At 40.8% G+C, this 26,116-nt stretch overlaps 1 protein-coding gene across 1 annotated transcript in view; it reads left to right on the top strand.

The window, feature by feature from the left end:
* Positions 1 to 26,116, top strand: part of STXBP4 (syntaxin binding protein 4) — a 274,640-nt gene that overhangs the window by 33,050 nt on the left and 215,474 nt on the right. Inside the window, exon 3 of the mRNA XM_069200029.1 lies at positions 16,058 to 16,190. Within this exon, the coding sequence (XP_069056130.1) occupies positions 16,058 to 16,190 (133 nt within the window). The remainder of the gene's footprint in view (positions 1 to 16,057; positions 16,191 to 26,116) is intronic.

Below are 26,116 nucleotides of genomic sequence, written 5' to 3'. Positions count from 1 at the left end.
TATTCTTCATCAGATATTTATCATAGTCTTGACATACCAGATCAAAAAACCTATCAAAGGTATTCAAACCCCACGATCTCGGAGTCCAACAAGATTTCTTTTTCAATCCACTAGAGACACTCCTATTGGATTCTACCTCTAAATCTTGTAGCACTCTTGAAAGAATACCTGGATCTTGGTCTCTTTCAGCTATGGACTAAACAAGTGCTGTGTCCCGTACTTCTTCGATAGAGAGTGTGCTCAATGGAGAAGCAGCCATATCCGGTATGGAGCTCTCAGCCGGATGCAATTGAAAATGCTTTTTTAATTTAAGCTTCCGAACTAATTTAAATAAATCAATCTTTGATCTACAGGGATCACCAAAGGACTTGGGACAGAAATTGAGTCCTCTAGCCAGCAGACTCTTAGCTCCTGAAGTTAACTCGATTTTAGAAAAATTTATTACACTTATAGATGATGATGTATCTGAGTCTATGTTTTCTTGTCTCGTGACCTTGTTTTGACTCCATCTAGTTCTTTTGTCTTTGCCACCTGTTCCTCGGTTGCCCCTCCTTGTTTTCTTGTCCCCTTGTTTTGGACATATTTGCCTCGTTTCATCCTCAAAAGTTCTTGTAAAAAAGTATTCCCACCTATAGCATCACATCCCTGAGCCGACGTGCTAGCACCACCATCCACCTCACTATCACTTGTGATTGGGGTGCTAATAGACGTCGAATCCGAAGTGTTGGACGTACTTGACCTCCTGGGAATCAAATTGGTATGAATCAAGTGATCATATTTGCTGGAGAAAGTAAAAACCCTACCTGTCAGGTAATCTTTCTCATCTCCTTTTAGTTTAAGCGCTTTTCTCTGTGTAATCTCTAATTTTTTAATTGGCATGCAGGCCAATGATATTCGTTTGTTCACTGTTGGCTTGTTTATTCAATACAATTATGCTCAGTGCCGATTTATGGGCAGCGGACGTTAGTCCGTTTTCTCTTTTTATGACATTAGCCCAGGGTTGACCTCGGAAGTCTATTTAGCTTCCGTGTTTAGCTATGCGCTGTGCGCACTCTCAGCTCGGCATTTTGATTGCCAACGCCGTCTCTGGAATTGTTTGTCTAAAACCAGGTGAGCACTTGAGAATGGGTTATCCCTTTTTTACGTTGCACTTGTTCAGAAAAATTACTTAATAGGAGCGCTTATAAACTAAGCAACATCTTCATGTGGACTTGTATTTTGTTTTGCGTTATAGCACACGGATGAAGCTTTATGAACTCTGAATTCTCGACAATAGTATTTTTGGGCTCTATATTCAAGGTATTCTTCATGGGATTATATGTTTGTAACGCGGTTCTATTATAAGGTTGTAGGTACGGTTTTTATTTGTTGTAAGGCTATTTCATGCAGATTTGTTTTTTGTCTTCTTGTGTTAGAGTTGAAGGATTTGATAAAAGTGGTGAGTACTAAGCAACCCCTAAATTACGGACAATTATTATCGGATTATATAGGAGGTAACACTTTGGTGTATGGGAGTTATTTGGACACTGGTTGGTGGTTCACATTATTTATTTCAATTTAACTTTCTGTTGCATATGTAACACGTAGGTTATTAATGTGGTGGCACAGAGGGTGTGTTTGCATGTTTTTGAGGTTTTTAATTTTTGTTGTGTAGTATTATGGGCTTGAATTATATTACCACGTATACACACTGATTTTGGTGAAGCTTGGCAGGATAAGAAGTCTTCTTGGTGTTTGGTGGATATCTTAATATGATCCCCTCTTGGGGTTTAGTTTCTTTTGAGTAGAAATCAAATTTCTATTTACTTACTATTGCTTTCTTCTCATGGGATAAGTGCTTATATACTTTTGTTTCTTTCTGGGATCTCTGCAAATCATTTAATCATGAAGTTTGAGCATTTTGGTTTTTAACTCAATTTATCTGTTTATTATTTTTAGCCCTGAAGAAGTCGTTTGGGATGTAAAAAAGAATTTTCCCTTGACGAAACACGTGTTGGCTTGAATTATGTTACCACGAATGGGCTACAATAAATCTTTGGACTGGATTGAAAATTTGGAATTATACCAAAATTTGATTGCTTTGTCTCTTTAAATATTTTTACTTGTGATAATATTCACTATTGTTGCTAGCAAATGGGGTACCACACATTGTTGTGCTGATTGTTAGGGTGTATTTGAACCTTTGAGGGTTGGGTGAGTTCCCTCGTGTTGGCACCCCAACTTTGTTGTGAGAATTTCTGCCATTTGGATCCTGAGCGCCTGTATAACCCTAATAATTCACCCCATTAGTAGGTCTATACCATATTACTTATTACTTATAGCTAAGACTTTATTCTTCAAATAAACTTAATCATAAAACTTACATTAGCTGTCTATCTTTGATTGCAACACATGGCTTGCCAGTTCAGCCTGAACTGCTTCTGATGGCCCAGGTCCAAGACTGACTTACTGTGATTGAGTCTAATCTGAGATGGGATGGTGGTGAAAACAAATCCAATGGACTAGGGTGCGGCCCACAGTAACTATATGTGGCTGAGATTAATTTAAGCATTTTATCCATTTTTAATGTATTCTCTATTTAGGGAGGGTACCGTCATTTGTTTTCCCTACTAGGGACTGTTTGCAAGACATGGTGCTCATTGGTAGGGATGTCGCACAATGGCACCCACATACATGGAGAAATCACCTTGTGCATCAGACCTCTGCTGCTTTGTTCTGCAAGAACAAACCCCTATTTTGGGCATTGTGACTTGGAGAGCAAAATGTTCTGCAGATACGGTGTGTCAAACATGGTGTCTTCTTGTCAAATACTGTGCCTTCTATAGATTGATCACACTAGAGGCTCCCTTGAAAGCACATAGATCCTTCCTGCATCATGGAAATCTCTAAATCGGGTGGGGAGTCATCTGTCAGGAGAGTGGAAGCCATGATCTCCAGTCACCTGGTGGACCATCGGGCTCCCCGCCAGGGTTTGAATGAGGCTCTGAGTTTGAGTATGATCACTCGTGTCATACAGTCTCTAAGTTCCAACTCTCTACATCTACCAAGAGTAATCCTTGACTTCTCTCTGCCTGTCCTTACAGAGACAAGGCAGTAACTTTATTCATTAGGAGTTTAATAGTAATTGGGGCATTAGGTGAACAACAGAGCCCATAGTGGATACTTCACAGTAAACAGTTATTGTCCCAAAGAAAATGTTTCACAGTACTCTTTACTCACTTTTTCCATCCTAGGCATGGTTTACAAGTCAGCCAATTACTACTCAGTACATGGGCTTCTTACCAATCTGATATAAGAAGTTTTGCAGTCTAAAACTGAGATGAACTTGCATTCCACATTAATGACTTCAGTGGTTGAGTATCACCCCTGGGCTTTGTAAAGAGAAAGTTTTTCAGTCATTCTTTCACCAGATCCATGGGTCCGTGGTCTGTTAGAAACATTCCCTTATGAGGGTGTGAAGTGAAGCCAGTTAAGTAAATGCCTAACCTATTTCCTGTGAGCATTATCAACTATATGCCAGTTTCACATTGTATGTTAAAATGGCAAAGCTTTAGCTCTGACCATTCACTGTTTATTTGCTGCCTGATTCTAGAACCTTCTAGATATTTACTTCAGTGCTATGCATATCACTCACAGAGAACTACCACAGTGTTTGTGCTTCAATGCTGGAATCTGGTCAATGGTTACCATCTCTGAAGAGGATGGATACCTGAGTCATGTTTGCCTCTGTTTATCTGTCTGTGTTGTATATAATCCAGGCCTCCTGATATACCTCTGTAAAAAAAAAAAAAAAAAAAAAAAAGGTTGTCCAGAGATTTTCATTTTCGATAGTTGTTTTTGGATTATTAGAGCAGTAATTTAGCCTGGGTAGACATTGTTGATCCAGGCCGAATTTTTCTGGACAAAAGTTTTAAAAATGGCAGATGTGTTAAAGTCATGATGTAATATTTCAGGAACCATGAGACCTATATACTTCATTTTGGTGCGAAAACATATGTTTTGGGGGTCAAGTAGTCTTATAGAGACAGAAAATAACTCCTCAGAGCAGCTGTAGTGCTTTCCTCTTATCTAGTTTCTAAGCACTAACATAACACACCAGAAATGCACTTCTGAGGTCAAAGAAGACTTTTATTGTTGTTAATTCTTCCCCAACCGCAGTTTTTATGTTGACGAATTAGTAGCTTTCAAGCACACGTTAATGCACAGTTTGCAATATACACAGCAGGTTATATTTATAAGATATTGAATGCAAAGCAAAACAAATACTTCACCGTGTGGGAAACTATTTACAGCTTCATCTTTCTAAGGTCTGCAAGCTGATGACTCCCTGTCAGCCGCGAGAAAGAGATTCATCTACCCACACGGGATACTGGCAACGGGTGCCTCGTTCCAGCACGAAGTCAGGCAGATCCGAATCTGAATCTCTGCAGCCTGTTACATTCGTTACAAAGGTGTGCCCCCTCCTCTCAGACTCGGGAAAGCTGAGCAAGCCTTTGGAGACTGGCCAGGTCTCCGAGACTTCTCCTCTTCCCAGGCTCAAGCGGAGAAAAACAACCCATGCACCCTCTCTTATCAGGTCTAGTCTACCTTGAGAAAAACATCTTGGTTCATCTTGTGCAAAAACACAGCTTGGAACAATACAGCTTGGATTCTCAACTGCAATGTCTAACTCCACGTTAAAGGCAATAGGCAGCTAAGCTGAATACAAAATGCAATGTCTTATATCATGTCAAAGCCCATAGGCAGCTAAGCTGAATATAAAATGCAATGTATAATACCATGTCAAAGCCAATAGGCAGCTGAGCTGAATATAAAATGCAATGTATAATATCATGTCAAAGCCAATAGGCAGAATATCTAATAGCATGTCAAAGTCAATAGGCAGCTAAACTGAATACATCATGTCAAAGCCAATAGGAATGCAATGTCAAAGCCAATAGGCGGCTAGACTGGATACAACATATCAAAGCCAATAGGCAGAATACAGAATGTAATGACTAATGCCATGTCAAAGCCCATAGGCAGAATACAGAATGTAATGACTAATGCAATGTCAAAGCCCATAGGCGGCTAAACTGAATACAGAAAGTAATGGCTAATGCCATGTCAAAGCCAATAGGCGGCTAAACTGGATACAGCATGTCAAAGCCAATAGGCGGCTCAACTGAACAAAACATATAATGTGCTACTGGTGAACATTGAGCAACTAATATGCGCAGTGGTGAAACACAAAGTCATTGGTCAAAACAAAATTAAGCCAATAGGCAGGACATTCCGCCCTTTGACCAATGAATTTTTGTTTCACATATCTCTTGTTTCAAACAAAAACAAAAAAAACATCAGCACAAAAAACATTATCAGCAAGTCAGATTTGAATGATCAAAGCAATCCCTGTAAAGCAATAGAAGTGAATTAACACATTGATCTCATAACCTTTCACCTCAGATACATCTACATAGAAAAGACTGAGCAATTTGTACTCTGAATGAGTCTCTAATTCAACAGTGTTAGCAATTTGATGTGGCATGAGTTCTACTCATGTAAAGGTGCACGGTCCACCTGAAAGGTATGCTGGAAGATAAGCAAAAGTCAGAGTTCCATACGAGAAGGGAAAAAAAAAAAAACACAGCTTAGTTCCAGTGGAAGAATGCAATCAAACAAGTTGAACTTGAACTGAAGGCGCAGTTTGCGCAAAATGGATCCATGGTGCTGGCACTTTACTCAGCCAGGTTCAGGTTGGGGGTTCTGTCCCTTCCCCGACCCCACACGCACACACCGGAAGGGGGACCACACAGCACACTCAGGGACAGTGGCGAAACGTGGTAGGATCTGCAAAAGAAACAAGTATGACTTTTCTTGCAAATAACATTTGTCATTTAAACTGCACCCTTCCTCTTTCTTTCCCTGTTTTATAATCAGCAGGACGTTTTTGGGGCCCTTTGTTATAATTTCTGCAGGTTCTGGAGGATCACTTGGGGCTTCAGCCCACACATCAGCACTGAGGTTTTTATCTGCTGCGCCACAGCTTCCCTTTTCTTGCACTGTCAGAAGGGCTGGGGCAGACTCATTCTTTACCAAACCTCCATTCACTGCATTTTTGACAATTTGGGCCATTCTGTCTCCAATTTGTATGAATGAATCAGATACTTTTCTAGGTATCAGCATAATTTCGATTTTTCCTTGGTAATTTGCAGCAATCACTCTCCCTAAAACCTGATCAATTTGCCATTTCTGTCCTGGTAACTTTCCTCTCCCCAACTGCTCTGTGACTGCTTGCATGACAGATTGCTTTTGTGCGTGCTGCACAGTTTTGATCAAATCTAGGGGAATGTGCATCTCTCTCATCTCTGCCCACCTGTAAGTGGCTTTTTCTCTCTGCTGTTCACATTTCTGGGGTACCCACTTAGCCATCCCCACTAAGGCAGAATTCTGGGTGAACACTTCTCTCTCTGAATTTTTCTCATTAACATCTGCAAGGTAATTGAACCAGTTAGGTACAAGCCATGTGGAAAAACAAACAGCTAAAACATTAGCAATGAACCAAAAATCAGTGTAAAAATGACACATCTCACGTAGCTCTTGCTTTAAAATCTGACACACATTATACAACGCTGTTCCTTCTACTGTGTCATAAAACAACATTTCAGTCAATGAATCATTAGTCAAACAAACATGCTCTTTATCTTCAGTGGACACGAGTTCAAATGGTGCACTCAACTTCATTGGTAACTCTTTTGCCTGTGGTACTCTAGCCCTGTCTTGCAAGTACCAGATCCATTGTATGATCCTAGCTAGGGGCACTATTTTCTTCCCTTGTTCTTGATTTACATGTACATAAGTATTTCCTTCTTGCACTGCGCAGAAACCTGAAGTCTGAATTATTTCATTTGCCAAATCACAAGCGCGCAGCTGCATATTATTTTTCACAGTGACCATATACAAAAGTGTTAGGATTTCACTCAAATGAGGGCTTTCTGTTTCCAAAAATCAAACAAGCTAATGAAACTCTTTCGTTTTACTTGTGCATTTTGCAACGGTAACTCGTAAATCACATTCTGGTCTCTCTTGTCTGTGTTATCAGTTAAGGAATGCATTTTGGCTGCCAAAAACCCTGGCTCACAGGAAAACTCAAAGCAGCTGGAAGCTGTCTTAACCCCCTCATTACTGGAATGGGAAAAGAAAGATTCTTCAAAAACAGCATTTTTATAACTTTCAGTCTGGCTAATTTGCTCATGTAAATTCCTATTTTCATGTTCCAACTGCCTACATTTCTCCTGCATTTCTCTATAAGCAGATAAAGGTATCCAGACCTTTCTGTCATCATTACTTCCAAAAGACACATTTTCTACATATGTCCAACAGAAATTATTTCTCAAAGCACTATCAGGCAGTTTAGCTACACATGCATTTTCCAACATGGTTAGCCGTGCTTCTGTAATTCCCCAAACAGAAAACAATTCACAGTTTTTTATAGCACCATCGGGCAGTTTAACAACACATGCATTCTCAGACATGGTCTGCCGTGCTACTGTGATTCTCCAAACAACAAAAAACAATTCCTGTAATTCTCCAAACAACAAAAACAATTACACTTTTAAAGTGTGCACTTAGAAATCTACTAACTCGTCAAACCCCTTAATCAACTCTTAATGGCCTCTCCCCTTAATCGACCCCACTCCTGGTACCAAATGTAGTGCTTTCCTCTTATCTAGTTTCTAAGCACTAACATAACACACCAGAAATGCACTTCTGAGGTCAAAGAAGACTTTTATTGTTGTTAATTCTTCCCCAACCGCAGTTTTTATGTTGACGAATTAGTAGCTTTCAAGCACACGTTAATGCACAGTTTGCAATATACACAGCAGGTTATATTTATAAGATATTGAATGCAAAGCAAAACAAATACTTCACCGTGTGGGAAACTATTTACAGCTTCATCTTTCTAAGGTCTGCAAGCTGATGACTCCCTGTCAGCCGCGAGAAAGAGATTCATCTACCCACACGGGATACTGGCAACGGGCGCCTCGTTCCAGCACGAAGTCAGGCAGATCCGAATCTGAATCTCTGCAGCCTGTTACATTCGTTACAAAGGTGTGCCCCCTCCTCTCAGACTCGGGAAAGCTGAGCAAGCCTTTGGAGACTGGCCAGGTCTCCTAGACTTCTCCTCTTCCCAGGCTCAAGCGGAGAAAAACAACCCATGCACCCTCTCTTATCAGGTCTATTCTACTGTGAGAAAAACATCTTGGTTCATCTTGTGCAAAAACACAGCTTGGAAAAATACAGCTTGGATTCTCAACTGCAATGTCTAACTCCACGTTAAAGGCAATAGGCAGCTAAGCTGAATACAAAATGCAATGTCTTATATCATGTCAAAGCCCATAGGCAGCTAAGCTGAATATAAAATGCAATGTATAATACCATGTCAAAGCCAATAGGCAGCTGAGCTGAATATAAAATGCAATGTATAATATCATGTCAAAGCCAATAGGCAGAATATCTAATAGCATGTCAAAGTCAATAGGCAGCTAAACTGAATACATCATGTCAAAGCCAATAGGAATGCAATGTCAAAGCCAATAGGCGGCTAGACTGGATAAAACATATCAAAGCCAATAGGCAGAATACAGAATGTAATGACTAATGCCATGTCAAAGCCCATAGGCAGAATACAGAATGTAATGACTAATGCAATGTCAAAGCCCATAGGCGGCTAAACTGAATACAGAAAGTAATGGCTAATGCCATGTCAAAGCCAATAGGCGGCTCAACTGAACAAAACATATAATGTGCTACTGGTGAACATTGAGCAACTAATATGCGCAGTGGTGAAACACAAAGTCATTGGTCAAAACAAAATTAAGCCAATAGGCAGGACAGCAGCCCTTCCACCATTTCCCAAAATGGCGGCTATAATAGAGGAAGAACAGACATATATAGAAATGAAACAGATAATGATTTTTAATCCTTATAAATATATATATATATATATATATATATATATATATATACACATATATAAAACCAAACATTGCTTATGATCTGAATATGAAAAGAATAATAACGTTTACCACTCCTGCTATAGACACATTTTCATAGTTCACTTTATTTGGTTCGGCAGTTGCTCATGGTACCTTTGCAGAATGTTGAACATTTGAGAAGAGCATATCCACAAGGACATCTTTTTGAAGTATAGGTTTTGCAAGTACATGTAAGTTCTGTGGGTAGAGGCTTTAGAAAATTTGAAGGCTTTAGCACCCCATCAATAACTTTCCAAGGAAATTCACACAGATATTTCTCTTCATGTGCATGATCCCAAAACATTTACCCATCTTCTGATCAAGTAGAATGCTCTTTTACTGTGTCCATGCACAGAATATGATGTTGGTGGAAGGTCACCTGGCAGGACTGATCTCTTGAACTCACTATACCAAAGATCGTTAAATGTGTGACGGTCAGAACTCGTTGTCCACACATGCACAAAGTATTTTTCTATTTCTCTAAAGGCACATTTGCTTCTGTCTCAGCAACTCTTTTTATACATTTCACAGGTTCAGCAGTTAAAGCTCCAAGCTTGTTCCAATGTTGCTCATAGTGTTATCACCTGTAAGAATATGTGCCTTGATAAGAACACTGGGTATCTCTGGGTCAAGTTTCTTGTACAGAATATGAAGTGGAATTAAGTGTCTCTTCTTGCCTGTTCCTAAACATATCCATAACTCTGACAAACCTTGACTTATGAATTTTTCAACAAATCTAAGTAGCACAGTAATAACATCTGTGTCATTTGACAGTACCATGACTCGATTGGAGCCATTTTGAACAGCCCACTCAACATGTGGCAAAACACGAAGGTCAGCTCCCTCCATTTTGCTGTTATGTTCCTGAGCAATATGGCCCGTATCTTTTGAATATATCTCTGCAGGCATCAACTTCTCATTGACAATCACTCCACTTGCAGTAATTGTAAATTCAGTGTTCACTGAAGCATCAACAATGTTTTAGCAAGTTAACATCCCCAAGTTCATCTTGTTTGATGTTGATGACCAGAATTTATCAAGTTGCACAGGTATAGGCGTTTTGATGCAGGCAAGGTAAATTGTTTCACTTGTAGACATTCATCTGATCCTCTTACATTATTTGACAGATAGTTAAACAACAAGGTGCAGTTCTTGCAAGGTGCACACTGACTTTGATATCTGTAGAACAGTCTGAACTACCTCTCCGAAGTTTTGAATGGATGAAATCTTGACGATTCACAATTTTGACACACAGTCCACAACAGCAGCAGCTTTCAATGAGGACAACTTTTCAAATTTAAATTCTTCAGGTGAAAGTTTTTTTTCGAGCTCTTGTACGAGCTTGTGCTTCACTGGTTTGGTTGCAGCATCGCTATCAGATAATGCATTTGTTGGAAGAAGATCATGCAACAGAATGTCCTTGATAAATTCACCCCTTTCTTCTGCTAGAAAGAGGTTTTTAGTAATGTGTTTTGTAGTAGCTGGTTGAACGAAACTCTTAATGTGGTAATTAAAGCATGAAAGTTTAGCTTTAGTGATTATGTCAAACAGCTTTTTCTCTTTCAATACAAATCCCTCCTGCTTTAGTTCTATGTATACTTTCAATCCATGTTCCAGGATATCTAGTAGATGTGTCTTTATATTGTTATTCACATATTGTTTGGTCACAAAGTTGTGTAGTCGCACAGGCGAAGTCATTTCAAAGGGGTTTCCTTGCTGCTGCATTAAATGAAGAAGGCTGTCAACATGTTTATTAAAACATTCCCCTCTCTTTCCAACATGTTTGTGGTGAGGAACAGTTTCACAATGGTCTGTCAATTTTGAATTTGTCATCTCTCTGAAAACATTACAAATAGAAAGGACTTCATGGTAAACTGGCTGGCATTGAGTAACATATTCACTTTTACATGTCTAAAAGACAGATGGGACCTCGCGGCGTGAGAAGATAAACAGATTCTTGGTACTTGCTGTGGCGTACTATGTCAGGTTTCGAGGGGTTGTGCACACATATATGAGGATTAAGAAAATCAGAACCCATCCCCCCCACACTGGAGCTTCTGAATATTCCAAACCACTTTCCTGACCCCACAAAAAACTTAGAGGCTTTGGTACAAGCTATATACATGTTCTTGGAAATCTGCATGAACAAGAGAGTGCCTAAGAAATTGACTAATAAGATTCTTGGTACTTGCTGTGGCGTACTATATCAGGTGTCAAGGGGCCGTGCGCATATATGTGAGGATTAAGAAAATCGGAAAAAAAACACACTAGAGCTTCTGAATATTCCGAACCACTTTCCTGACCCCACAGAAAACTTAGAGGCTTTGATACAAGTTACATACATGTGCTTGGAAATCTGCATGAACAAGAGAGTGACTAAGAAATTGACTGATAAGATTCTTGGTACTTGCTTTGGCGTACTATATCAGGTGTCGAGGGGCTGTGTGCACATATGTGAGGATTAAGAAAATTGCAACACCCCATCCACACACTGGAGCTTCTGAATACTCCGAACCACTTTCCTGATCCCACAGAAAACTTGGAGGCTTTGATACAAGCTACATACTTTTGCTTGGAAATCTGCATGAACAAGAGAGTGCCTAAGAAATTGACTGATAAAATGTGGCCTTGTCCACATAGAAAGGTGGTGTAAGAAATTGACCCACAGGAGGTGACCTTATCCACACAGTATGGTGTTTTCTACAATGTTCTCTCACTCAATCTACTGCGAAATTGGAACTGCCCTGATGAATGTGGCCTTCTAATAAGAGTAACATTGAAACGCGCGTAGACACTGTGTCCCATTTGTTTGCCCTCACTGCCATTGAGACTTGGTTTTTTACTTTTCTTGTTATGTTTTTTTTTATACAAATGTGTCTTTCCACTGTATTATCAAATATGAAGAGTTTATCAATTAATGTCTGTTACATTTGACTTTGTATACCTCATGTACAACATCTATATGGCTCCCTTTGGAGTACACTGGAGTAGGTTTTTAAATAATTGTTGTGTAGAGTAGTTTTATACAGACTTTCAAATACTTTTACATGTCTGACCAACAATTCTCTTGGAGCTTTTCTGTGATCTCTGGGTCATCTGTTCCAGTTTCATATTTGGCTACTCTCTCTTTCTTTCATCACAGATAGTCTTTGGATGAATTCCCAATCACCTTTCCGATCAGCATGTACCAAGTTTTTCACTAAAGCTATTATGCGTAAAACATTTTCCCAGTACTTGCAAAGTTCTAATTTTTTTTCACATCCTTTGAAAAACTCTTCGAACCTGGTTTTCAGGCTTTCTGATAATGAACTGAGTGTATTGAACAGTGCCTGGCTTTGCATTATGTCTTTTGAATGAAGTGCACATTTTTCCTTGTGTTCTACTGAGATAAGATATGCAAAACCTAATTTGTCATTCTTGTTCTAGAAAGCATTCCAATGCAATGTTTCTATAGCTTGATATATGATGAGCATACCTTGTAACAAACTAACAAAATGAGTTGCGCTCAATTCTGACTGTACAGGTTTGCTTGCAAAGATTTCAGCCTCTATAAGTGCATCGTCCATGCCACATCCACTGAGATAACTTCCTGCACACTGCAACACAACTTTTGTTATCTGTAAAATGCCCACCATTGGAAAAAGATCATCAAATTCTACTGGATTGCTCATAAAAATGTTATCTACAATATGGAAAATACCTTAAACCAGACAATTGACAGGATATGGTGGTCTTCAAGCCGAGCATGCAAATTCTGAAATTTTTAGAGCTATGTATACTGTTGCATAGCTATTGGCTAGAGATGGTATTACTGGTAAAAACCCAGCCGTCCTCATTGGGACGGTATTCTGGGAGGAACTGGCTTTTCTTCATCCTTCCGTCCTCACTGAATAAACGTTATGATAAATTCAGTTAAATCACCTTTACCAACTGTAACACCAGGTAGAAGAAAATCCATGTCCTCAGCCACTTTGAAAGTTTCTAGTAGACTTCGGTGTGTTCATGGCTTGTAGTGATTTTGCTTATGTATGTTAGGCAGTTGGGTTATAAGTTTGCAGCTTAATTTGTTTATGCCTACAGCTGACACACCTTGTTTTCCAGCAGCTACTTCATTGGTATAGGTTTGAAAAAGCACCATGGCAGTATCATGTGTGCTGTGTGTCCCAGACAAAGAAGAGCTGTCTTAAAATTCAAAATTATCAAGAGCAGAAATTGTAAATCCTTTCCTGGTAAAGTGATTTGGAAGTGGTGTCCTGTCTGATTCACAAGATTTTACAGCATGAGCTGCTAACACGTTCCTGGTTACACTATGGCCCTCATTCTGACCCTGGCGGTTTGAAACCGCCAGGGCGGAGGGCAGCGGAAGCACCACCAACAGGCTGGCGGTGCTTCCTGGGATATTCTGACCGCGGCGGTAAAGCCGCGATCAGAAAAGGGGAACTGGCGGTTTCCCGCCGGTTTTCCCCTGGCCCAGGGAATCCTCCATGGGGATTCCGACCCCCTTCCCGCCACCCTGTTTCTGGCAGTTTACACCGCCAGGAACAGGATGGCAGGAACGGGTGTCAGGGGGCCCCTGGGGGGCCCCTGCACTGCCCATGCCACTGGCATGGGCAGTGCAGGGGCCCCCTAACAGGGCCCCACAAAGATTTTCACTGTCTGCTTAGCAGACAGTGAAAATCGCGATGGGTGCCACTGCACCCGTCGCACCCCTGCAACTCCGCCGGCTCCATTCGGAGCTGGCTTCATGGTTGCAGGGGCTTTCCCGCTGGGCCGGCGGGCGCTCTTTTGGAGGGCGCCCGCCGGCCCAGCGGGAAAGTTGGAATGGCCGCCGCGGTCTTTTGACCGCGGTGCGGTCATTCGGCGGTGACTGCATGGCGGGCGGTGGCGGTCAGAATGACCGCCTATGTCTTTAGAACTTGTTGATACACCAGTCCTATTCATTGAAGTGATTAGCTGTCTACTTTTGCACTTGTCATAGATTGTATGGGCAGTCATCATGTGTAGCAGAGTTTTCTTTTTGCCATGATGTGATTCCTAAAACGTGATTTGGAAAAGACAGTACATTTGCACAGCATAAGCCTGTCTGTTCATGGGATTGTCTTCCACTTCTTTGCTTATATCTTCAAAGCCATCATCAATGTTGTTGGCTTTTATTCCAAACTCAAAAACTTGAGCTTGTAACAGTAATACTTCTAGATAATAAACAATGATGTAAAAAATGTTAGGGCAACATCAGGCATTCTTGTTGACTCCCATGATTTGTGTAGCTCCGAGGTTTCAAAAAATTTGTCATTAAGTCCAAAATCTAGTTTTTTCAAGACGTTTCTTAAAATGGTCCCTGGTGATTTTACTGCATCCTGTGATCTCATTTTGGCAGCAAGCTGTAAGAGCACATTCATTTTGTTAGACTGACAAAAACAAATTGTGTCATTGTACATTCTCACCAGGAAAATCTTAATTTCTTTATTATGGATCAATACAATTTCATTAATGTTGACCATTATTTCTCTGTTCTCACTCAGCATGAACCCGTAGCCAGCACTCAAGAATGGCTTTAAGACTTAATTTGCTTTTTCAAAGAGTGCAAACTTAACTGTAGGCTGGCGGTTACTTTGCTGCTGGGAGCTCATTGTACATTCATATTTTCGAATGTATACATGCATGCAGTTCGGGTGGGCACACAAATCTGCTGCAAATACATTCACCTCGCTGTTTAGATCAGCTACTCGGCTGAAAGCTTAATCTTAGAAGAAACTAGCTGCAGATAAAAACACATTTGCCCCTTGAGACTCACATATTTTGTACTTTATTCTTTCATTAATCTCTTTGGCCCTTGTTCTGTCTAAACCACAGATAACCCATTGAAGATGCTCTGCTTTCTGATCAGTTGTTGGAATTGGACGAGGGGTAGACATCAATCTTCTAAGTGGATGGGCATTGGGTTTGGTTGTTGTCGCTTTCTCAGAAAACTCTGATTCTTGTTGTGATTCACTGATTTCTGCTATTTATTTTACAATTTTTTCCATTGTATATGACTTGTAGCACTTGTTGTTACAAATGATTAAATATTTGATCCTCTTCACCCATCAGTTTCAATCTTTTCTGAATTTCATCTTGCTGTATTTCTGCAGCATCTCAAACTCTCTTCTGTCGAGCTGCAGTTGATGTTAGCTTTTCTTTCGGATTATTCCTCAGCTTTTGTAATTAGCAACTCTCTGTCAGGAGGTAAAGATCTCTGCTACCACCTGCTTTGCTCATGTTTACGAATTTGAATCAACGGAAAACCTGAAACAATAAAAATAATCAAATAAATTACCAATATGATGGCTAAAACACATCATTATAGAGCTGTCATTTTGGAAAATGTCCAAAGAGTGACTCTGAGAAGTTATTTTCTAACTCTAAAAGACTACTTGACCGTGTGTTTTGGCACCAAAGTGAAGTAGATAAGTCTCATGCTTCCTGAAATATTACATCATCACTGCAACACATCCGCCATTTTTAAAAATGTTATTCGGAAATGAGCAATGTCTACCCAAGCTAAGTTACTTCTCTAATGATACAAAAACAAATCAAATCAAAAATGAAAATCTTTGGAAAACAATTTATTTACAGAGGTATATCAAGGGGCCAGGACTAATAGTACTAAATGGCTTACTGGCTTGCCAACATTGTGCCTCAGAAATGCAAAACATATATTTTACATATTTTATTCAAAGCTATGTGTAATATGAGGCTAGCTGTTACCAACAAACTCCTTTCACTCACCCTGTCTAATCTGGTTATAAGACGTCTCATTTAGAATGGAAGAAACCCTTACTGTGTTGCCGAGATTAATGCCTTCACCCCCTTACTGGATTTTGAAATATTTAATGCAGTGTCTTCTGATGGTTTACAAATTTCATGTCCACACACTACTGGTTTCAGATGTGGTTACTAGTTAAAGATTGACATGATGGCAGACATTTGTATGTTTTGTCAAGATTTTTCATTATTTAGAAATGATGAAATTGAATTTTCAGGACTTTCCTTTATTTTAGTGACAGTGGGTTTCATACCATCTTGGTGACAAAGGAAACCAGCCTCGGAGTGAGCATCATGGGTGGTGTTAACAGAACAGAAGGACCTTTAGTGTATGTTCAGGAAGTTCTCCCTGGACAAGACTGTCACAAGGTAAAAACTATTTATCTTTATTGATTCATGTTTTACCCTTTTCATTACCTTAGTTTCGTAACGAATAATAATAATGGTAAAACTCAACATTGTTAAAGAATGCACATGAGTGTGGCTAAATAGTGTTAACAACCGGCTGTCAATTTGTTCCAAGAATGTTTTTCTGACAGTCCTAATTCTGGCAGGGAACATCTCGGACACTGAATATCCTAATCAAGAGCACTATAGCTGGATGGAATGGGCAGCCTTACCCGTAGAAGAATATGTTCAGATGTACTGGAAATCAAGAGTTTATCACTGGCCCAAGAGAACTTCATATATTTTTCACATTTACAGAGCATGGCATTTTTATTGCAGAGTAACTTGCAGAGTTCAGTTTTGTGTGGTTAATGTTTGTGTAAGTTCAAGCAAAGGGAACATATTTGAGAAATGTTTTCTCATGTTGTAGGTTTCATTGTAATGTTGTAACTTGATTTTTTTTTATTTCATTATTTTGTTTTTAGTAGTAGTGTAATAAATATTTTGCGCAATGCTATTGGTATTGCAGGATTGACAGTCTCACATATCCTGTCTTTGCTAAGAGGGTTTCCATTGTTTTGTACCATATGTAATGCACATCATAGCCTGGATTTTGAGCTCAACCCAGCAGGCACTGGGTAAGGACTTGTGTGCACAGGATACATTGAAAAGCCATGCACTGCAATAGGATGTACTCAACAGGCTCTGTGGAAGGTTTTGTAGGTATACACACAGGCCAAAAGCCATGAACTTTGTCATGCAGCGAAATATCAGGTGCAGGAAATACTTAATAGTTGTGCTGTGAACATGCTACTTCAAAGCCACATACCCACTGGAAAATAGAAGCAAGGGTAATAAGGAGAGTGGGTGTTAAGCATGCACAGTAGGTACTGGGTGACAAATAGTGGGCATAGCTTATGGATAAGAGCCATCCAATTAGTCTAGTTTACATGGTCGGTGGTCATACCTAGTGGCCACTGGGGGGAGAGGTTAGAGGCACTGTGTCAGGGATAATTTGTGTTGTGGGCACTGAGGCCATGGTAGTGTGGAAGTTTTTCTAAATGTGACAAAATATTTTTGAATACCAATTATTTTTTCAATGAAAAATAGCTGTAAATGATAAATTAATAATATTGCACTTGAAACAATTTTATTTGGAGATTTAGAAGTGTGATGCAATTGTTTATTTTCCAAAGAGTGCATTTATTGTGAATGAAACTTTCATCATGTTCCTAATGTAACTTTTTGAAGGACACTTCTGCTGGAAGTTCCAATGCACCCTTGCTAGCACGCTGATGTATGAGTCTTTTTTTTATTTTTTATTGTTTCATATCATGTTGTACATCTCCAATCTGTTATTCCTGTGGAAGCTAATTGAAGATTTTTCCTATATTACAAATATGATGTGTTATAGCTATTTGTGTGACGATCCACATTCTGATTTGTCCAGTATATGTTCACTAGTCATGCTATACTGAATTTGCAGTTTTTGGAAACACTGTCAGATTCGTGTGCGATTTTCCTCACAGGACTCTCACCATTTAGCCAGATTAGTGTTCCTCAGAATAATTCTGATTTCTGACTATGTACTCTGTACTTGAGCCTTCATGGCATATATTTTGCATTTCTCTGTAATGCCCATATTGAGATATGTAATAAAACCATTTAACTTTTCACTAATTTAGAACTTGTTTATTGAGTGGTCCCAGATAATATTTTGTATTACTCTGGTAAGTTGATTGTATGTATTTATTTTGAAAAATATGGGGCAACCTAGTACCTTGGGACCTGGGTAAGTGAATAATATATCAAAAAGAAAATTGTTCCCTCTGAAGGAAGGATATTAATTAACCTCCACAACAGTGGTTGTACCATAAAGCACTTTCTGTACCGATGAGGTTTGTGAGTAATATATCACATTTATTGGAAACTCAAATTCAACAATTTAAAGTAAAGTAATCAACGTGCTCCTGTATAACGGTGCAGTGTGAGTGAATTATGTTTTAGTATAAGTGTTGCAGTGCTATTTACATGAAAACTAAAACCAAACTGTGTTTAAAAGTATCAGGTCTCAAAAAAGCACTTACAACCATGGGTACTGTGAGCCTGCTAAATTTTTCAAAGTCAATCCACAATTTCTAATACAATGTTGACGTTTTGACCCCTATCAAAGAAATTAATTCAGGTGGTTCATTATCAGGACAGAATATTGAAATAGGAAGCACCCCTATTTAATTGTACTCGGACACATCCTAGTCGTATTAACAATAAAACTAGACCAATTTGCCTTCCATCTCATGTAGCCCTGGTGTGTTGTTAATAATAGAACGTTTTTACTTTGCCATCTAATAGCTTCAGGAAGGTCTTACATCATTGCATGAAAATGAGCCAAGTGTTTGAAGTCCTTTTTAAAACTTGTTGGCGTGGTCCTATGTTAAAGTTAAGGATCTGCAGCCCTGATTTCATCAGGTTAAATGCTTTGCCAAAGTTGATTGTATGGGCCTGATGTGGAGGAGAGTATTGACTCTTATCGCTAGATCAAGGGTGCCAGAACTTAGCTGCCAATGGTACATTTTTAGGTGATCCAAATGTTGGGGTACAGAAAATATTGGCGTTCAGCTCCCACAGCAGTACTGCAGAGTATGGGCAAATGCTTTCAGCAATGCCTGCTGGACATAACCGAAAGCCATTCCTTATTGAATCTATTCTCAGGGCAACAATGTGCTGAGGGTAGTTGAAGTCTATCCCCTCTAACCAGGTGTTTTGGGAGAAAAGGGTGGTCATACAGTGTGCTCGAGGCCACATCATTTGAGCAGTGCATATTTTGTTTGACTGTGGGCTGTGATCCATGTGTACTTGAGGTGAGGGAACTGGGCAAAAGAAATTGTCCAAATCCATCTCCAGGGCATAATGCCTACTGGACTCACCCACAGGCTGTGGTCAGTGGTCACTGAAACGAGGGAAAAAAAAGTACAATGACAGTCTACTCACCCCTTTTAATTCATACCAAATAAACTAATAGTCTTTCTTAAGAGACTCTACGATTATCTGCAAACATTACAACCCATTAATACAAGCACTGGATAAGCTAATATGCCTGGCTTTGGCAACATGGAGCGTGGTTATATTTTCTTTCATTTTTTTTTTTTTTTGCAAGCATATACATAGAGAAAAAACATCATGTTGCCTAAACATGACAACCAAGTGCTTCCAATAAAAATGTTACATTTGAAAAAACACCTACAGATAATATATAAAAGTACTGGTGCTAACTTACAGCCGAATAGTTTTACAAATCATATTAAAATTTGATGTACATCACAGAAACAGATGATTCCTAATCAGACATATATAAGTATTTTCCTTCTGCACAGGCATGTCGGGCAAGACGTCGCTCAGTGACAACTCTCGCTCTCTAGTAAAGAGGTAAATACCCGCTTTAATAGAACAGGTCTGGAAATGTACGATCCAGTATCTTTGCAAATGTCTTACAAAGCTAAATTGCCTCACTGAGAAATGAACCATCCTAACACCCATCCCACCCCTCTTAGAACTCTTACCCCCCTGAACTGACCCTTCGGACCCCAACATTGTGTCACAATTCCTGTACCTCTCTGATGGGCTCGCAACCGTCCATTGTTACCATTGTTCTCTCCATCCCTTTGATCCTTTGCCCAATATCCCTGACCTCTCATTGCTCTGCCTCCCTCCCATCCATCGCATGTATTCTCACTACGCCAACCAGGAAAACCTACCAGTGTTTTCCTGCCCCAAACCGAATGGGAACAAACTTTGCCTTACCTAGAGGCTCAATCCCACAAGTTCTCCCCCAACAAGATCTCTGCAATCACAAGCGAAGTTCCCTTATGTAGAACGTGTTGCCTAAAACTGACAAATCCTCCCTGAAAAGTGACCCATCCTCCTGCACAATCTCTAGGTACCGCAACACGGAGATCCCATCGTCTACAGAAGCCTCTTATTTCTCTGTTAATCTTCTTCCCTTCTTTCTCCACTGACCCCTGTTTCAGTGCACCCCTCTAAAATCACCTCTGTACCTACTCCTTCCAGATCGTGTGTGTTCCTGCCAAATGAGTTTTAATCTGCTCCAAATCTAGTTTCATTGCCTTCAATATGCTAATACCAGACAAATTAATTAGATCATTTTCTCCTAGATGTAAAACAAATAAATGAGGACAATAACCCCCGCTAACTTTTTCAAGAGTGTTCCCAATAAATCCCCATCTCATGCGCTACCCCCACCACCAAACAACTACCTTTACCCCATCCAAGCTGTCAACCGAAAATCGGCTTGCTTTGCCGACCAACAAACCAATGAATGCACCCTCAGTCCACACCTTGGAAAGGCTTCTGCATGAACTGGTAACACAACCTAACAAAGAAAACACAAGATTAACCACCTCCAACTGAGTGGAAACATTCCATTTAACTTGAGCTCCGAAAATGCATCAAACAGGTTAAACCAAGCCAGAACGCACACAATGCTTATAACACTTAGATTCCCACCTACCCACATTCATTGCCATATCCTCAGCAAGCTACTTGGCTGTGGTAGCTGCTCCAATCCAGAAAGAATGTGTACCAGAAATTTTTGAACAGACACCCAACCTACCAGGATGGCCAAAACTTGAAAAGAGGTCAGCTTACGCCCGTCTTTATGGACAAAAGTCTGACAGTCAGAACTACCCAAAAAACTCTGAAAAGAAAACCAACATGCCATGGGGCACATAGGCAGGGAGTTCTTCCTCAGAATGACTTCCAGTCCTCTGCCCAGCTAACATTAGTATGCAATAACCCCGACTTCCCTCTGGTCCCCAACAATTCAGAAACACGGAATACCCCATGAGTCAATCAAACCATGCATAATGACATTAAAGCCACTTCCCATGGGGAAAAACAAATAGCGTCCAGTTCCCCTAGAATATCACAAAGCAACTTACCGTATATTGGTCTCCTGTTTCAATGGGCCTCACCTTCCCTTGCCCAATCTGCCACAGTCCTCCTGCAAACCTCCCCCTCTTTAGGATCAAATCCCCAGGAACACATGCCATAGAAGGAAATGTCTGCCATCTTACCTGAAATTGTCACAGCCGAAAGGCCCAAAGCAGTGTGATTCCTAGTGAAATGCACTCCATACTCCCTTCTTTGTAATAACACCAATGGACCTTTCTGCCTCTTGCAGGCTCAGATTGCAAAAAATCGAACCAAACCTGTGAGTAACTCCTGCGGGTGGAAACCCATATTGAGTTCTCACTCAAGTCCAAAATTCTCTTCCTACCGGCGACTACAGATCCTGAGGCATCCTTGTCTGCTTCTGGTGCAAGCCCACGGAATCTCTGCTACAGTGAACGTGATAGCGCATACACTGTATTATTAGCTACTCCCCCTGGACATACTTGGCTTTAAATAAAATGTTGAAAGGTCTCAAAGGCACCACAGCAGGACCGGCAGACTATGATGACAGTAGGAATTACATGCATTCACAGCAACAGGCACAACAAGGACTGGCACATAATGGCAGTAGTAAGATCTAGAGGAAGTGAGAGACTTGAGGATGCAGAATACGACAGAAACGGTGCCAAAAGCCTCTTGAGTGAATGCAGGAAATATGTTTTTCATCTGTTTTACATTTAAGGGTACCTTGCATTTTGTCTGCTCACTGAGTGGACCAAAGCCTGTTTAACTTCTCCATACCCTTCCCTGTGAGGAAGTGAGGCTTGCTCTCCTGCTGTCAGATGTGTGTCTGTCCTGCAAAGGAGAGAAGCTTGTACACCTGCTACGAATGCTGTACCTGTTCTGTAAGAGAGTGAAGCTGCAGCTTCTTCTGTCCTAGTCATACCTGTTTTGTGTTGGAGAGAAGCTTGCATTATGTACAGTGTGTTACTTTTCTGAGACGAAGGCAAGCTTGCATTGTTATTGCCTGTGCTGTACCTGTTGTGTGTATGTGACAGAAAGTTTCAGTGCTCTTTCTGCTGCTTCCTGCTGTTCAGATCAGATTCTTTATGTTAAGGAAGCTTATTCTGCTGCTTTTTGTACTGTAATTGTTTTGTGTGTTCACAAAGGTGGAGAAAAACTTTTTCAGTATATAAAACCCAAACAACTAGCATTGTTGATGGTTGTTTTATTGCTAGATGTGAATAAAAAAGTGCAAAGTAAATGATCTGTATTTCCTTTGGTTTGACATGTGAAAAAGCAATTTTTGAGTAGGACTAGGGCCAGCTCTTAGTTTAAGCTGGTGGTTGCAAGTGTGGCCCACTGGCACTCATGCTTTGGGGACCAACACTTTTTTCCTCAACAGACTTTGATGCAAAGCAGGAGAGAAAAACACAAAAGGGGAAAAGAAAGGAGGAAGAGGAAAATGGAAAAAAATGATAAAGTAAGAAAGCAGGACGCTGCAGGAGTGTGATAAAGAGGCAGGGAGAATCTGGTGGTGGATTAAGGAGGCATGAGGTGGAATCTAGTTTACTAACATTTTAAAATATTGCTTTTGTGGTTCTTTGTGAAAGTCAACATATTCAGCCAATACAGGCTGTTACCCACCAGTTCTTGGCATGCTCAGCATTTCATAATGAGACACTGAACTCTGCTCTAAAAGCAAAACTACATGCTCCAGAATGCAACATGCGGCTATCTGACACGCCAGACTGACTGATGGTTTTGCTCACTGAAAGTCCTTTTCAAAATAAAATAAGAGCTTGATGTTCTGCTTTTTGTGCAATGAGAACAAAATAGCTAAACAATAATTTGTAGAAGAAGGCATAGATGGGAGTTTCACATGCAGATCTGAGCATACCCCTCTTAACATGCCTCTAAAACAATAGAGAATGCTGAAAAGACCCTGGTACCCAGGACAATAGGAACCTACATGAAGAATGGGCACTTTGAATTAGCACCTTCCTCAAAACTGCTGACTTGTATCCTTTAACTGCTTGTATTTAGGAGACTCGTTTTTTCCTTTTACTTACAGCACTCTGTGAGAGTGCATGTGTTTTCTAGCTCTCACCCTTGTGTGTGCCTTGCATCTCCCAAACACCAGACTGCACATGCTCCAACCTTCTCTTTCACCCCCCTCAGAATTCACCTTAAGCTCCTTCTTTGCTTTCCCCACCCTTCCTGTTACTTTTTTATTTTTTGTTCCTCCCCAACCCAGTCTCAAATGCCTCCATGCTCCCTTGCCCCCTTTCCAGCCCCCATTGCTTCCCCTTCACCTCACTCCCCCCACTAGTTCCTCCATTGCTTCCTAAGTCCCTCGAAATTCATACCTTTATTTTATTAATGTATTTTTTGTTTGAGGGACCAGCAGTTGCCATGTGTTGCTGGACCGCTTTGCAGTACAAAATGTATATGTTGTTTACTTTGCCAATGCAAGTGGCATTTAGGGTCAGATTGGGATCATAATAGGCCCAGGCACTCCTAAAAAAGTGGCCCATATTACCAGACCAGACCAGACCTTTTCATAAAGCACCAATGGAATAGTCTCATTGGACTCATTTATTTAGAATTGTTTGGTAACTTTAAAATGTTATAGCTCATAGAGCCAGTAACGTGGGTAAAAACTAGAAGCACTACATTTTGGTCAGGGGAGCAAGGTGAAATATAATGGTCCAAGGGCCACAACACCTGATGTAATGGATATTAAGGTTTTTATATATAAAGATTCCTCTTTAATTATCATGCTCTGGCCTTTTCAGAATTTTAAAATATGAACAATGGCCAGTTATTTAAAAAAAAAATGTTTTTGTAATTTTATGGTGTGAACTGGTCCCAAGGGCATTGGAGCGATTTACATGAGCACAGTTGCATTACAGAAGATCAAATTTGCTTTTGTTTTAGGCCTCAGGAGATTAAGGGCCTTATTAAGAGTTTGGCGGATGAAAAACTCAGTCTGCTAATCTCTCGAAAGGATGGCTGCCACCTACGCAGCGACCTCCCTGCCAGATTTATTAAAACTTTCCCATTAGGTCGGTGGACGGAAATCTAAGTTTCCGCCTGCTGGGCTTGGGGGAAACAGGCTACAACATTGTTTCTGGCTCATGATGGAGCTGATGGTGATGCTGTAGTCAGCAGGGTGCACCAGCATGCTTGCAATGTTCACTGTCTGCAAAGCAGACAATAAACATTGCGATGGCCCTGGGCAAGCGGGGCCCGCACTGCTCATACCAAGTGCATGGCCTCCCCTGTGGCCCCCCTGCACCTGTTCTCTGCCAGCTTTTTCATGGTGATGAAAAGGCTGGCGGAGAATGAGTTCGTAATCTGCAGGGCAGCGCTGCTTCAGGCGCTGCCCTGGTGGATTAAGATCTCCGCCTCCACCAGACCACCAGGAACCAAGATCCTGTCAGAGCAGGCGGTCGAATTGCCCTGGTTGTTGTGTGGCGGTCGGACCATCACATCCGCGGTGGTCCAGACCACCACCGTGAGTGTGGCGGTCATAAGACGGCCACACTCATAAGGAGAGCCTAAGTGATTTGCCCAGAATCACAGGATGTTGAGCTGACGGCAGGATTCCAACGTAGTTCCCGAGTTCCAAAGTTGACAACTCTGGTTAAGGTGGCCTCACTGTTAGGCCTATGCAAACAATCCGGTCCCATGGAGGCTGCTTCTCACTCACTCCTCTCCAGCCCACTTCAACCTCAGGGCTATGGTCTGGATGAGAAGAAAAGAACAAAGCTCCTGGACCGGTCTTGGAGGTGGGGGCGCAATGAGGGCTGAAGTGAAGATGGCCCAACATCCCCTGTATCACCATACAACACCCCTTCTCCCCCCCGCCCCCCCCCCCCAATCAGAGGCTACATTACTCTTCCCGTACCCCCCTCAAGGGAGATGGAACACTGCTCTTTGTGGTCTGTACAGCCCCACAGGGGTCATGGTGAAGTGTGCGACGGCAGGCCTACATAGCTGCCAATGTTTCAGATTGCTTATGTATGACATTTTCATAATTTCAGTGTAATTTTACATGACATTCAACAACTATGAGGGACACTTTCTCACAACAAAATCAAGCAATGAAGACGAGGAAAACCTATGTAAATATCAGAAATTACACCTGTTTGAGCAACGACAAACTCTAAGAAGACACTAAAACTGCTGAAAAGCACCAGAAATGGAATGGCACTACATAGCTGCCAAAATTTCAAATTGCTTATGTGTCAGATTTTCATGGTTTTGGTGTATTAATGAGTGACATTCCAGTGCAATTGTGTAACTCTCAGAGTGACACTTTTGCACATGTAAAACCAAACAATTTAGTGCACAGAAAGACTATCAGAAATTGCACATTTTGAGCAATGGGAAGGACTAAAAAAAACTTCAGTCAGCTACATCTGCTGTCTAAGACGATCATTGCATATTCACAGTGCTTAAACTGGTGGTGGAGGAGTCACCCCAATCTGTGTTAAGATTTATAGTTTATTTTTTAAATCTGTATTAGTTTAAATGTTTATAAACATCTGGTGAACTCAATTTAGCATTATCAGTGTTACGACATTTGTTACTATTAGAACAAAAGTGGTGGAGAGACTGCACACCCTGCTCGTGGGGCAGTGCGTCTTGCTGAGCTCAGGCTTTCTTGAAAATTATGTTCTGTTATCAGTTAGGAATTCCGATACTGGTAAACATTGGCATAAGACGGAATTTGCGAAGGATTCTGGCGCAGAAAGTTATAGAAAAAACAGCACAGAGGTTGGCGCCCATTACAAATGATGCTCCCCAGAGCTTTAAGTGGGCCGGGTCCTGCCGGTGCTGAGCGCAGAAGATTAGAGGAAAAAACAGCACAGAGGTTGGTTCCCATTCCGAATAACGCTCCCCAGGGCTGAGCACCGGCTGTTACTTAAAGCAGGTGCTGAGACCGGGTCCCTATCAGGCTCTCCATGTGTGCCCTCACCCTGAGGGTG

This window comes from Pleurodeles waltl, chromosome 7 (genome assembly GCF_031143425.1).
Source record: "Pleurodeles waltl isolate 20211129_DDA chromosome 7, aPleWal1.hap1.20221129, whole genome shotgun sequence".
Lineage (NCBI taxonomy): Eukaryota > Metazoa > Chordata > Amphibia > Caudata > Salamandridae > Pleurodeles > Pleurodeles waltl.
The sequence above is the reverse complement of the archived record's forward strand: the minus strand, read 5'-3'. Positions and strand labels throughout refer to the sequence as shown.